Source organism: Brienomyrus brachyistius, unplaced genomic scaffold, assembly GCF_023856365.1.
Source record: "Brienomyrus brachyistius isolate T26 unplaced genomic scaffold, BBRACH_0.4 scaffold36, whole genome shotgun sequence".
NCBI classification, from domain to species: domain Eukaryota; kingdom Metazoa; phylum Chordata; class Actinopteri; order Osteoglossiformes; family Mormyridae; genus Brienomyrus; species Brienomyrus brachyistius.
The window spans coordinates 3,916,237-3,930,367 of NW_026042311.1; the positions used below are offsets into that span (position 1 = coordinate 3,916,237).

General features: G+C 42.8%; 2 protein-coding genes across 11 annotated transcripts in view; both read right to left on the minus strand.

The window, feature by feature from the left end:
- The window catches only part of LOC125722005 (zinc finger CCHC domain-containing protein 3-like), a 168,439-nt gene that overhangs the window by 96,664 nt on the left and 57,644 nt on the right, over window positions 1-14,131 (minus strand). The window lies entirely within an intron of this gene.
- Window positions 4,962-8,673, minus strand: LOC125722002 (uncharacterized). Of its 10 annotated transcripts, none has more exons than XR_007386043.1 (3): window positions 8,364-8,673; window positions 5,907-7,085; window positions 4,962-5,206 (listed from the first exon to the last, which is right to left on the minus strand). XR_007386043.1 is itself a non-coding variant. In XM_048998259.1 (2 exons), the coding sequence occupies exons 1-2, from the start codon at window positions 8,473-8,475 to the stop codon at window positions 6,343-6,345; spliced, it is 855 nt and encodes a 284-aa protein (XP_048854216.1). In that variant the 5' UTR covers window positions 8,476-8,673; the 3' UTR covers window positions 5,770-6,342. The 10 variants fall into 10 exon arrangements, 1 of the variants encoding a protein (XP_048854216.1); XR_007386040.1 differs by having other exon boundaries at window positions 4,990-5,088; window positions 5,790-7,085; XR_007386047.1 differs by having other exon boundaries at window positions 4,998-5,088.

A 14,131-nucleotide genomic window follows, 5' to 3' on the forward strand; every position in this document is an offset into this window, starting at 1 on the left:
GTGTCTTTCAATCACGAGTGCGCTTCCCTAACCATTAAGTCACCACTGCTCACTACTATGTGTACTACTAAAAGAGGCAGTAGGGTCTTGTCCAGCCAGCTGACAAAACGTTTCCACATTTAATTGGAACGAAGGACGGTAGGAAACATCTGTATTGTGTGCAGACTTCCAATAAAACCATGTTGAAGCAAAGTCCGACCTCTACTGTGGTCCAGCACTCTGACAACCATAGAACTAGGAGTGAAGCCTGTTCTTCTGTGCTGGAGAGCTTTGGGGAGCATGTTTTGGCGAACAGGGGGATCACAGTAAATCCCAGAGAAGCATCATCGTCAGACTTCAAGTGACAATGAGGACGCAGGTCGCCCTACGGCAAACGACATGGAGACGGCGGGCTCCTTTTCTCCAGAGCACCCCACCTCTGTGGGGTTCAGCACACTCACTCCATTCCAGAGGGCCCTGAGGATCTCCGCTTTAGCTGTCACACCCTCCACTTGGGAGTCCGGGGAGAGGGCGGCTATGCCCTCCGTCAGAGATGGGTCATTCTCTCTGGGGAAAGATGTACTGCGGCCTGAACCAGCGACATCAGGTATGCTTGACACAAGCAGCAGTGATCGGCTGTAGGGACCTGGGGAATCTACTGGGGCTTGTCGAGTTCCGTCAGTCTGTTGGGTGCCAGGATGAACGACTCTGGGAGCAGGTGTTGTCAGACAATAAACTGGGATTTACTGGGATCAAGATGGGAGGCTAGGGAACGAGCAACATGGAGGGCACCACATCAATGGGGAACACAGGGCCAGGAAGCACTTATACAGGAATAACAAGGGAACAGACTGGAAGTAGCTGGGAGTGTTTAACATGAGGGATGGAACGAGACGCGAGACCAACGAGCAGCAGGCATGGCTTATTAGAGCCACGTCAGGGAGGTGGCAGGACATGACGTTTGGGGCTATGGTTAGGGTTAGGATTAGGCTTAGGTTTAGGGTAAAGTGTTTGTGGCAGAGAGCGGTCAGTAGTACAAGGACACGACTACGCCACCTGGGGTATTTCACCACAGGAAAAATTACTCTAAATTAAGAGCACACAAGTTCATTTACCGAATGGAGCTAGAGACGTGTTTGTACTATTAACAGGTTGTTGAAAATATAAAACAAAGAAACAAGACAAGCGCTTTAGCATCAACAACCTTAAAAAATAAACCAGCAACCAGCCTTTGGCCACTGGCTGACTAAACTCAAGCAGGAGACAGGTGTCCGGGGAAGTTGATCAAAAGGGGGAATAGAGTCCCTTAAACTAACACACACACACACACACACACGCACACGCACACACACACCTGTGCTCCACCACACTGATCCCCACACAAATATACTGCACAAGGTGAAAGTGTGAACACTACCACCCCAGACCAATCAAATCTTAGTCAGCCAGATCAATCGAGGCAGCCACTGCTCACAGTCTCCCAGAAAATACCCCAATCTAACCAAGAATCTGAGTGTTGAAAACTATGAAGAGTGCAAACAATGAGTAGCAGAATACAGGCTATCCCTCTGTATCAGTCCCAAACAGAAAGAAAGGGCGGCCCAAAGTCTGTTAAGTCGCAAAACTAGGGAATGAAACAGCTCCAAATGCAGGAAAAGGTGCGGTGATCCTTAGCGCGTTCCAGGGCTCCCAGGACATCGCCGATGTCCCACCGAGGATCAGGAGCTTCAAGCAGCAGTTGTTGGGCGACATCGGACCGGCTGAGGACAAGACAAGACTGACGGAAAAGAAAAACTGACGTAGGAAACACAGCAGCCACAGTGCAGGTTCAAACTATTATTGTCTGACAAACCTGCTGGAAGAGGCATAAACTGAAGCTGACGAGCAACTGAAACTGTAATCCTGGCAACAACCGTAACTACAATTAAAACACATCAAGTAAAGCAACTGACAAGTAGCTATAGGCCTAGTCACCAGAATAACTTGCAACCACTGGAGCTGCAACACAGACACAAGAGAAACACTGCAATATAAAATATTACCATTAGCCATTTAAATGAAGCAGAGGATTAACGCTAATTAAAACAGCAAAACCTCCCACCAAGACACAGAATAAGTGTGAACCTCAGCCAGCATGCCAGCGTACCACGGCAGACCACTGCGGTGTGGAAGGGGAGTTACCAGACCGGGAAACGCCAATGACGCCTCCACACACTAGGAGTCCCCACACACACTTACCGGAAATAATCAACAAGTCCTACCCGCAAAATTCCACACTGCTACAGTTGGATGGCCCTGGGATTTTTCTCCAGAACCCCAAGGCTCAATGGAAGTACCGCGAGATTCTTAAACCCTTACCTGAGGGAGGAGGCTTCCAGCGTAAGGAGAGGTTCACCAGAATCCCCGGGCTGGATGGACATCGTTCATCCTTTACCTGGGGAATGAGGCTCCCAACTCGTGGTGACTTACCCAAGCCCTGGTGCTGGATCATCATTAAATGCTTACATGGGGAAAGAGAGACCTTACCCTTGGCCTCCAAGCCTGGAAGTACCCTGAGCTCTAGACCCAAGCTTAACCCTAACCCATAAGCATAGGTTCGCAGCATGAACGGTTCTCAAATGATAGCAGAAAACCATACATGTTCTTAATCTGAAAATCAGTTCATCGTTTTCCCAGAAGGTGGCAGCACATCAACACTGCAAGCTTGGCACATCCCTTTGGATACAATGAGCTATCCTTACATTTTGAAATTTTTTTAAACTTATTTAAATCAGTAAAACAAATTACTTCCAAAAAGGATAGAATCATGTCTACCCAATACCCCTTGGCACCATGTTAGTGTGAATGGAGTTTTCACTCCAGCCCTGAGGGATTCAGAGCAGACACAAAAGATTGTGAAGCCATGTGTGATTTACAGTGAAAGGTGACTGAACACAATGCACAGCCTCTGTTATGACTCCACTGTTCACCATGGTTCAGCACCATCTATATTTCTATTATTTTTAAGGTATTTTACTTGTGGTTTTACACTTAACATGGTATCGACAGGCTTGCTCCAAAGAGATCTCATTTTATTTACACAGTGACAGTAACGCTGCCTTATCTTGCGAGAGGAAGTAGCATATGGGTGCGCTGCTAACGTTAGCATTAGCAAACCTAGCTGCCTAGCAGTGTTGGTAGTAACTCGTCAGTGTAATTCCACTACTTTTGTTTGCACCATGTATTTCAACATCGACGCGATGTTAATGTGATCACTATGCAACCTTTAGCCCACTGTTATTTTCCTTGATTATGTAATTATACTGGGCAGGTCAGGCAGAGGGAGCAGACGCTGATGCAGCACATTGCCGCACCAACCACACGTCCAAACTGCTGGCGATCCTGGCCGGCGACCCCCCAGGCAGACACACGGTCGAATCCCACCCTTATTATAATTACTTTTATATACAGTAATTGGTAATTAGTAATTTTCAGTAGCTTGCACAAGGCTGCTGACTAGCAACGTTATTCGTTGGCTGAATCCGAAATAGCTGTAGTGCTACGATGCTGGATTGTTACAGGGACAGTGATAAATGCAGACCCCTTTATTCTGATTGCGTTAAAAATCAAATGTTTTTACTCAGATTTCATCCATTTGGTGGTGTGCTCTCTATAATGTGCCATGTTTTCCTAAAAGCAGATTTTTTAAAAAGAATGGCAAAATAGAGCAGCGCACTGAATTGTAATGCCTGTATCTTGAAACGTAGCGTGTTGTCAGACTCTCCGATACACAGCTCTATGGTCCATACAGAGGAGATGAGGAACATGCAGTCTGCTAAGTCACGTGGTTACCTTTCGTTAGGTGGCTACGTTTACATGCCTTAACGCAATTAAGATGTTTTCATGTAAACAGATTAATCGGGGAGCTCATTTATAAAGGCTTCGTGTGACTGAAAAAGACGAGAAGCATTCATACATACATTTATAGGAAGATTTTGGGATTTACAAAGAAAAACGTTTTGTGAAAAAGACACAAATCTTGTGAACGAGGTTGAGAGATGCTGTTTCGACAGAATCCTGTAGAGGGCACTGTGTATGCTAAATCGAAGGCTCCAGGAATGTATTCGGCATTTATAATCATAAACAATAATAATTGAAATATTTGTGGGCACATGGCAATTGGCTCTGAGATTAAAGTTTTTTAAAATGAATTTGTTTAAATTTTTGGGCCGGCATGGTGGTGCAGTGGTTAGCACTGTTGCCTCACACCTCTGGGACCCAGGTTCGAGTCTCCGCCTGGGTTACATGTGTGTGGAGTTTGCATGTTCTCCCCATGTCGTCGTGGGGTTTCCTCCGGGTACGCCGGTTTCCCCCCACAGTCCAAAAACATGCTGAGGCTAATTGGAGTTGCTAAAAAATTGCCTGTAGGTGTGAATGGTGTGTGAGTGTGCCATGCGATGGGCTGGCCCTCCCATCCTGGGTTGTTCCCTGCCTTGTGCCCATTGCTTCCGGGATAGGCTCCGGACCCCCCGCGACGCAGTAGGATTAGCGGTTTGGAAAATGGATGGATAGATGTATGATAGAATGATTAAGCTGTAGCACATTTCAAATAATATTTCATTTGTAACACATTTGTTCTCCAAACTTCTACATTTTTAACCTTTGGCCACAAGATCATCTTCTTCCTGCCAGTATCTTTTCTTTTCCTTTGATCCTCGGTTGTTGGAATCTGCTCTGCTGCTTGGAAGTTCCCTGGGGAGTTAGTGTTGGGGGGTTCTGGTGGAATGTGACCATCGGCAGCCATGGGCTGGATAGCGCTGTGGTGCTCAGCCTGGCTCTGTGCCCTTCTAGGGGCTCTGTGTCCTTTGTTAGCACAAACATTTTGCACACCTGACATTACCATGCATACAGTATTTCTCGTATTTTACAAAATACAAAAACACTGATCTGTAGAAAAAAACATTTTATTTCATGAACTAAGTCAAATATGAATCATAAAACACAATTAAAATACTTTTTTTGAATACATGCCTCAGAAATTGCACATCCCTGATTGTGCGTTACCTTCATGCTGCCTTGAAATTTTTGATTTCTTCACTGTAGCCCTATGTTATACAATCTTATCTTAACCTTATGTTAACTGATCCTATTTTTATTTCTTAAATATCCCCTCCACCACCCCCCCCTCTGAGGAGGACTGCTTTATTTATAATTAATCTAATCCTATGTTATACAATCTTATCTTAACCTTCTGAATTAATCCTATTTTTATTTCTTAAATATTCCCTCCACCACCCCCCCTCTAAGGAGGACTGCTTTATTTATAATTAATCTAATCCTATGTTATACAATCTTATCTTTACCTTATGTTAACTGATCCTATTTTTATTTCTTAAATATTCCCTCCACCACCCCCCCTCTGAGGAGGACTGCTTTATTTATAATTAATCTAATCCTATGTTATACAATCTTATCTTAACCTTATGTTAACTAACCCTATTTTTATTTTTTAAATATTCCCTCCACCACCCCCCCTCTGAGGAGGACTGCTTTATTTATAATTAATCTAATCCTATGTTATACAATCTTATCTTAACCTTATGTTAACTAACCCTATTTTTATTTTTTAAATATTCCCTCCACCACCCCCCCTCTAAGGAGGACTGCTTTATTTATAATTAATCTAATCCTATGTTATACAATCTTATCTTAACCTTATGTTAACTAACCCTATTTTTATTTTTTAAATATTCCCTCCACCACCCCCCCTCTGAGGAGGACTGCTTTATTTATAATTAATCTAATTCTATGTTATACAATCTTATCTTTACCTTATGTTAACTGATCCTATTTTTATTTCTTAAATATTCCCTCCACCACCCCCCCTCTGAGGAGGACTGCTTTATTTATAATTAATCTAATCCTATGTTATACAATCTTATCTTAACCTTATGTTAACTAACCCTATTTTTATTTTTTAAATATTCCCTCCACCACCCCCCCTCTAAGGAGGACTGCTTTATTTATAATTAATCTAATCCTATGTTATACAATCTTAAGCTTACCGTAACCTATCCTATCTTAATTTTATTCTATGTTATCTTATCCTATCTTTCTTATCTTATGCTATGCAATCCTATCTTATTCTTATACTATGTTATCTTATATAATCTTATCCTAAACTTATGGTAATTTATCATGTCTTTGTAAAACATAAAATGGCATACAAGTTAAGACTATCTTAACTTGTCCTATCTTATTATATACAATCTTAACCTTATCCTATCTTAATCTTATCCTATAGTACCTTATGCTATAGAACTACATGGTATTTTATCTTATCCTAAGTATGTATGACAACTCTTGTGTAATTATGTGCTGAATCTACAGGGAAATGTAGCTATGTGCATCTGACTGATAGCCCATTTCCACACCCATCTCCTGAGCCCTTGGCATGGTACTTAGCTGCTCCAGTGCATCAATAGGAAAGATGAACTCATCTTCATCAATCCTACGCCTCTTGGTTGAATGAGTACCCTCATTATCCTCATTCTTCCCCTGTTTCGCTAAGTTAATTTCATTTAAATGTCTGTTCCAAAACTCCTGACACCAGTACTCAGTAAAGCACTTGGCGTCATAGGTCATTTTAGAGTACTTGGTTACATAATAGTTATACAACCAATAGAATTTTTCCAGGTGAGATGAGGCGGCTACAGCCTGTGCTGGAGCCTGAAGCAGAGGGGTCAGATGAACCATGCCTGGAGCTGAATATGGATGTGGAGTTGGGCTAACAGGTGTGACTAAGTGTGGGGATAAAACAGAGGAGCCCATAAAAAGAAATGGGGATGAAACAAAAGGGGAGGGGGCTGAAGACGGAAATAAAAATGAAGAGGAGAAGGTTGGTGAGCTGGGCTTAGGCTCTAACCCCTTCTGTTGGTCATACCTCCTTCTTCGCCCTGACCGGCCTCCCACCGTTTTTCTACGGCGGCCTGTGCCCTGCTGACCCCTGCTGGTTGCCACCGGGATGGCAGCAGATCCAGGAGAGGCAGACGTGGTCAGGGAGCTGGCTGCCGGCGGCCTGGTGCGGCACTTCTTCCGACGGCCAGCATCACTGGAACTGGTTTGTCCTTTGGGATTATAAAGACAGGGGACAGCATATTTAATTTAAATGAAACATTATGTCACTGAACAACAACACTACATCACAACCATCACAGATATCACACTTGGCAGTCGGTATTGCACACTAAGAAAAATTCTGCCGTCTTTATTGGATACAGGAAACACACGCTTGGGAAACTTATGCGCTGGTCTTGACTTGGGCCGTCTGCGTTTCAGCAGGGGAACCTGACCTATAAAAACAAGCCAGTTTGTGCACAGATTCCCTGATACGCAGAACAACAGCGAAAAACAACACTGGAAAGGTTCATGTGCATCAAATATAGCAGCCCACTCAATCCAAATGCTGGCATCAACAACTGACTATTAAGTCAAATCCTTTACATATCTTACACTTTCCATAAGTTGCATTATTTATTCACTCTCAAGGTACCAAACTAAGATTTATGTTTTTTCTGATTACTACCGCGTTTCCCCGCAAATAAGCCCTAACATGATTTTTCAAGAAGCTCGTAATATAAGCCCTAGTTATTGTCCCATGGATTGTACGGTAACTAGAATGAGATGCGGTTATACTACGAGAAGGCTACATGGACAAGAGGCGCTCATTTAAGGACAGAGTTATTGCTAAACATGAGAGATTGGGGACACTGGTTCTACAGGAAATTGAGTTGCGAGATATTCAGGACGGAATTTGGAACTTGGAGATTTACGATGATGTTCCAGAAGAACATGACATTACGACTATATTTGAATAAACATATGCAGTATACAGCAGAATTTTGTTCATGAATAAATTCACCGTCAAATTGTTTACATGGAAAGATACTGTTAGAAGATGACATGATGTCTGTGTTTGAATAAATGTGGATTTTTTTCATGAATACCGGTAAATATACTGTAGCATGTTATACTTGGGAAAATACTACCTTAATATAAGCCGTAACGCGTCATTTGGAGCAAAAATTAATATAAGACCCTGTCTTATTTTCGGGGAAACACCGTATATTAGGACATATTCAGCTGTTACTTTACCACTTCATGATGATTTTCTCTGATGTTTAAACACAGCACAGCCACAGATTTTACTGATTTCATTATATAATGCAGTAGACATGCAAAAAGACTCCCGTATATTAAAGCTAAAGGTGAACTACTTTATTATTTAGACATGTACTTCTAAAACAAGATAATAGAACAGAAGATTCAAGAAGACTAGTCAAGCATATTCTGACTTTAACTCTTTAAGTGCTGAGTTAGTCTGGGCATCATTTTGCCATCCTTACCTCGGCCAACTGGACCGGGGATGTATTCCGGGGCGATCCGCACACTGACTGCACCTTTCGGCAGCAGCCAGTCAATCCTCTGGAGATTCACGGTGGTTTTCACGATGGACATCTTTCGCGTCTTCTCTCTTGCTGATAAACTGCAAGTCTGAGCTGCTTTAAATGTTCAAATGAAAACTCTAAACGGAAAAGAATTGTTATGATTCGGTTGCTAAGCTACGGTGGCCGATTGGTGTCAGCGCGCTGCAAAGTCTTCAAACGCTTTAATCAAATGACGAAACATACGATCTACATTTACAAAAGCGCAGAAACGTAGAAGTACCACGAAATTTTAAGACAAGTTTAAAAACATATAAGCGCTGAAAATCCGCTCACAACACAGTTGTAAAGTTTCTGGGTGACAAAGAAACAAGACGGACCAATTATGGTTTAATTGTATATCGAATGTTTACGAAATGTCGATATCTTATCAAAACAGGATATAGAATGAAACACTACATTATATCAATCAATCATTCGGTCGCCATTAAAAATATAGAATAATATTCCTTCCTTGTTATAATTAACACGAGAGCTGCGGTCTTGAAGTTGCACAGACTCCCAGAATTCATAGCGATAATTACGCGACCCATTCAATTAGTGGGTTTTTTGATAATTGGGAATGGGGAGGAGCCATTGGGTGCGTTCGACTTCACTTATGTCTGACTGCAGCTGACGTGAGGGGGAGCGCCATCTGCCGGCGGCTGCAGGAGTGTAATATAATAATATAAACTGTAATATAAACTTGTAATATAAACTGACAGCAGCCAAACTAGACAACTTCTACTCCTCGTAGTGCGAGACCTGACTGAGATGGCCGCACTTCCAAAAGGGTGTAGATACATCTATACAAATATCACCTGCATGCACATTACCTCTTCTACAATAACCAACTCCTGATCCAAAGTGCTAGCAGTGAAAAGATAGCTGCCAGGAAAAAGATCAAATACATTTATTTCAAGGATTCAAAGTTTTTATTGTCATGCACAGAATACAATGCAATTCTTACTTGAATGCCTTCTTCACAGACTAGACGATTAAACACATAAAGCAGCGCAACATTACAGTAACTAACAATAAATAAACGATTAACTTATGTGTACTATTAGAGCATTTATTGAAACTTTACTTCTTTACAGGCTTTTCGGGAGAAATAGCAGATAACGTATCGGAACTTCCAGAGATACAAACGTCATGCGTGTGACTAAAATTGTTCAGCCAATAAGGGCAAAGTTGTGTCACGGAGGCAGTTCCAGTTTGTGCAGCCGGCTGAGAGGACGTCTCACCTTATATTTCTCTGGAATGCCCCTCGGCTGGCATATGGCATCTATATACACACTGGGATCATCTTCGCAGCTCGTAACAAACCTGTGGGACCTAGAGGGCTGTTTGTCAATATCCACCTGGCTAGCTAACATCCCCCTAGTGCAGAGGCCTCCACAATTATTGGGGAGAGGAGGCCTCAATCCTCCCTCCTGACCACACAGCCACCACGTATCTGCCAGAGGTACGCTCTGGTTCTCTAATGCATCCAGCGGAATGACATCTGAGTCCTCTATAGGCCTGTGTGGGGGGCTGACGTCTGAGTCCTCTATAGGCCTGTGTGGGGGGCTGACGTCTGAGTCCTCTATAGGCCTGTGTGGGGGGCTGACGTCTGAGTCCTCTATAAGCCCGTGTGAGGGGCTGACGTCTGAGTCCTCTATAGGCCTGTGTGGGGGGCTGACGTCTGAGTCCTCTATAGGCCTGTGTGAGGGGACCGACGTCTGAGTCCCCTATAGGCCCGTGTGAGGGGCCGACGTCTGAGTCCTCTATAGGCCTGTGTGGGGGGCTGACGTCTGAGTCCTCTATAGGCCCGTGTGAGGGGCTGACGTCTGAGTCCCCTATAGGCCCGTGTGAGGGGCCGACGTCTGAGTCCTCTATAGGCCTGTGTGGGGGGCCGACATCTGAGTCCTCTATAGGCCTGTGTGGGGGGCCGACGTCTGAGTCCTCTATAGGCCTGTGCGAGGGATTGACGTCTGAGTCCTCTATAGGCCTGTGTGGGGGGCTGAAGTCTGAGTCCTCTATAGCAGTGATTCCCAACCGGGGGTACGCGTACCCCTAGTGGTACGCGAGCACATTACAGGGGGTACGTGGAAAAATTTTTTACATTTAATTTCCCTGATGATGGGTAAATATTATCAGCCATTCCATTAGCTGTGCCCTGGTATAGAAAGAAAATCTATCTGGGATGTGTTGCTTAATGAATAACAAACCCAGCTTTTATCAATGAAAAGAGCAAAAAAAGACATAAACTATTGAATCATCAACACATTTGACAAAGGGGGTACTTGTGGTATGAGAAAATCTCTCAGGGGGTACACAATTCAAAAAAGGTTGGGAAACACTGCTCTATAGGCCTGTGTGGGGGGCTGAAGTCTGAGTCCTCTATAGGCCTGTGTGGGGGGCTGAAGTCTGAGTCCTCTATAGGCCTGTGTGGGGGGCTGACATCTGAGTCCTCTATAGGCCTGTGTGAGGGGCCGACGTCTGAGTCCTCTATAGGCCTGTGTGGGGGGCTGACGTCTGAGTCCTCTATAGGCCTGTGTGGGGGGCCGACGTCTGAGTCCTCTATAGGCCTGTGTGGGGGGCCGACGTCTGAGTCCTCTATAGACCTGTGTGGGGGGCTGACGTCTGAGTCCTCTATAGGCCTGTGTGGGGGGCCGACGTCTGAGTCCTCTATAGGCCTGTGCGAGGGATTGACGTCTGAGTCCTTTATAGGCCTGTGTATACATCAAATATCATATATATCCATCCATCCATCCATCCATCCATTTTCCAAATCACTTATCCTACTGGGTTGCGGGGGGTCCGGACCCTATCCCGGAAGCAATGGGCACGAGGCAGGGAACAACCCAGGATGGGGGGCCAGCCCATCGCAGGGCACATTCACACATCATTCAAATATCATATATATGATTTATTAAATTTAGATTTAAGTTTGCAGTCAATTCAATTTCCACGTTTCTCAATTTTCACGTTGCCTTTTTAAACGCAATTATGTGAATTTTAAGTAAAAATGTAGAATAAAATTATATCGTGATAATTATCAATATCATTTCCTATGAAGAAAACTTTACTATTGTACAATATTGCCCAGCCATAGGCTGATTTCAAAATTGATTTATATATTGTCTGTCTGTCATTATACATAAGAACATAAGAACATAAGAACTATACAAACGAGAGGAGGCCATTCGGCCCATCAAGCTCGCTTGGGGAGAACTAAACTAATAGCTCAGAGTCGTTAAAATCTTATCTAGCTCTGATTTAAAGGAACCCAAGGATTCAGCTTGCACTACATTATCAGGAAGGCTATTCCATACTCTGACTACACACTGTGTAAAGAAGTGCTTCCTTAAATCCAGCTTGAAATGTTCTCCCGCTAATTTCCACCTATGGCCACGAGTCCGTGTATTTAAACTAATGCTGAAGTAACTATTTGGTTGAACAGCATCCAAACCTGTTAGAATCTTATATACCTGGATCATGTCCCCCCTCAATCTCCTTTGCTTGAGACTGAACAGATTTAGCTCAAGTAACCATTCCTCGTATGACATTCCTCTAAGACCAGGAATCATTTTTGTGGCCCTACGCTGCACCTTTTCTAAGGCCACAATGTCCTTTTTAAGATATGGTGACCAAACCTGCACACAATATTCTAGGTGAGGTCTCACCAAGGAATTGTATAATCTTAGCATTACCTCCCTTGACTTAAACTCCACACACCTGGAGATATACCCCAACATCCTATTGGCCTTTTTTATTGCTTCCCCACACTTGCGAGAATGGGACATGGAAGCATCAACATACACACCAAGGTCTTTCTCATGATCAGCTACCTTTATTTCAGTGACACCCATGAAATACCTGTACTTTATATTTCTGCTCCCTAGATGGAGTACCTTACATTTATCGACGTTAAATTTCATCTGCCAGGTATCGGCCCAGTCACTAATTAAATCAAGATCCCGCTGTAGCTGCTGAGCCACTAATTCAGTATCTGCTACACCACCCACCTTGGTGTCATCTGCAAATTTCACCAGTTTACTGTATATATTGGTATCCATATCATTTATGTAAATTAGGAACAATAGTGGTCCTAAAATCGAACCCTGCGGTACCCCACTATGAACGCAAGTCCACTGTGACATTGTGCCTCTTATAACTACTCGCTGTTTCCTATCTGTTAACCAGTTATCAATCCAGGTCGCTACGGTACCTAAAATACCTGTCGCTTTGAGTTTAAGTAGGAGCCTCTTGTGGGGGACAACATCAAAAGCCTTTTGGAAATCTAAGTAGATGACATCATAGGCCTTCTTATCATCAACTTCCTGAGTAGCGTCCTCAAAAAACTCCAACAGATTTGTTAAACAGGATCTACCTCTCCTAAATCCATGCTGGCTATCCCGCAAAATGTTATTGGAGTCCAGGTAATCTACCATTTTCTCTTTGATTATAGCCTTCATAACTTTACCAGTTATACAAGTTAGACTGATTGGCCTATAGTTAGACAAATTACTTCTATCCCCTTTTTTGAAAATAGGCGTTATGAAGGCGTGCTTCCAATCAGAAGGTACCACACCTTCAGATAAGGATTTTTGAAACAGTAAAGTTAAGGGTCGGCAAATAATATCCCTCATCTCTTTTAACACTATAGGTAAGATGCCATCAGGGCCCTGTGATTTATTTATTTTGAGCTTAGCTAGGCTTTGCAAAACATCTGCTTCAGTTATATATATATTAGCTATAGACAATGCTGGATAGGTAATAACTGGTAAATTACTAAGGTCCTCAACAGTGAATACCCGTGCAAAACTATCATTGAACTCATTTACTATATCAATGTCGTTTACTATTATAAGACCCTTACTATCCTGCAGATTAGTAATTTCAGGTTTTAGAGCTCTTTTAGAGTTAAAATACTGGAAGAAACTTTTAACGTCATCCTTAGCTTCCAATGCAACCATCCTTTCGACATTTCTTTTAGCTCGTCTAATATCATTTTTTAACTCAGCCTGTAGACTTAGATATTCCTGCTTAATTCTGTCATCATCAGTTATTTTCCATTGCTGGAACAAAGCCCTTTTCCTCCTTACTTTATACTTTATTTCCCTAGTAAACCACCTAGGTTTCAATTTCCTAGATTTATTCTTGCTGGAAACAGGTATGAAGTCCTCTTGCACTTGCAATAATGTGCTTTCAAAAAATTCCCAGGCCTCTTCAACAGTTTTGTTATTTAACTCCATCCAGTTCACAGTTTCTAGTTTTAGTCTCATACACTTAAAGTCAGCCTTCCTAACATTATATATTTTTGATTTGGACTTAGCTCTTCGAACACTAAACTTAACCTCAAATTTGACCATGTTATGATCGCTACTGTCAAGTGGTTCTAAAACGTCTAATTTACCAATCCTGTCCTGGTTATTAGAGAGAACAAGATCAAGAATGGCATCTCCCCTGGTAGGGGTGTTAACAAACTGAGTAAAAAAACAATCCTGTACTAATTCCATCATCTCCAGTTCATTTTCAGAAGAGCCAGTGACAATGTCCCACTGCATTCCTGGTAGATTAAAATCACCCATAACTACCACATAATTTTTATAGCTCATAGTCCTAATATCACTGTATAACAATCTGCTTTCCTCAGCAGCTATATTAGGTGTTCTGTAACAAACACCGACAATTAGGCTATT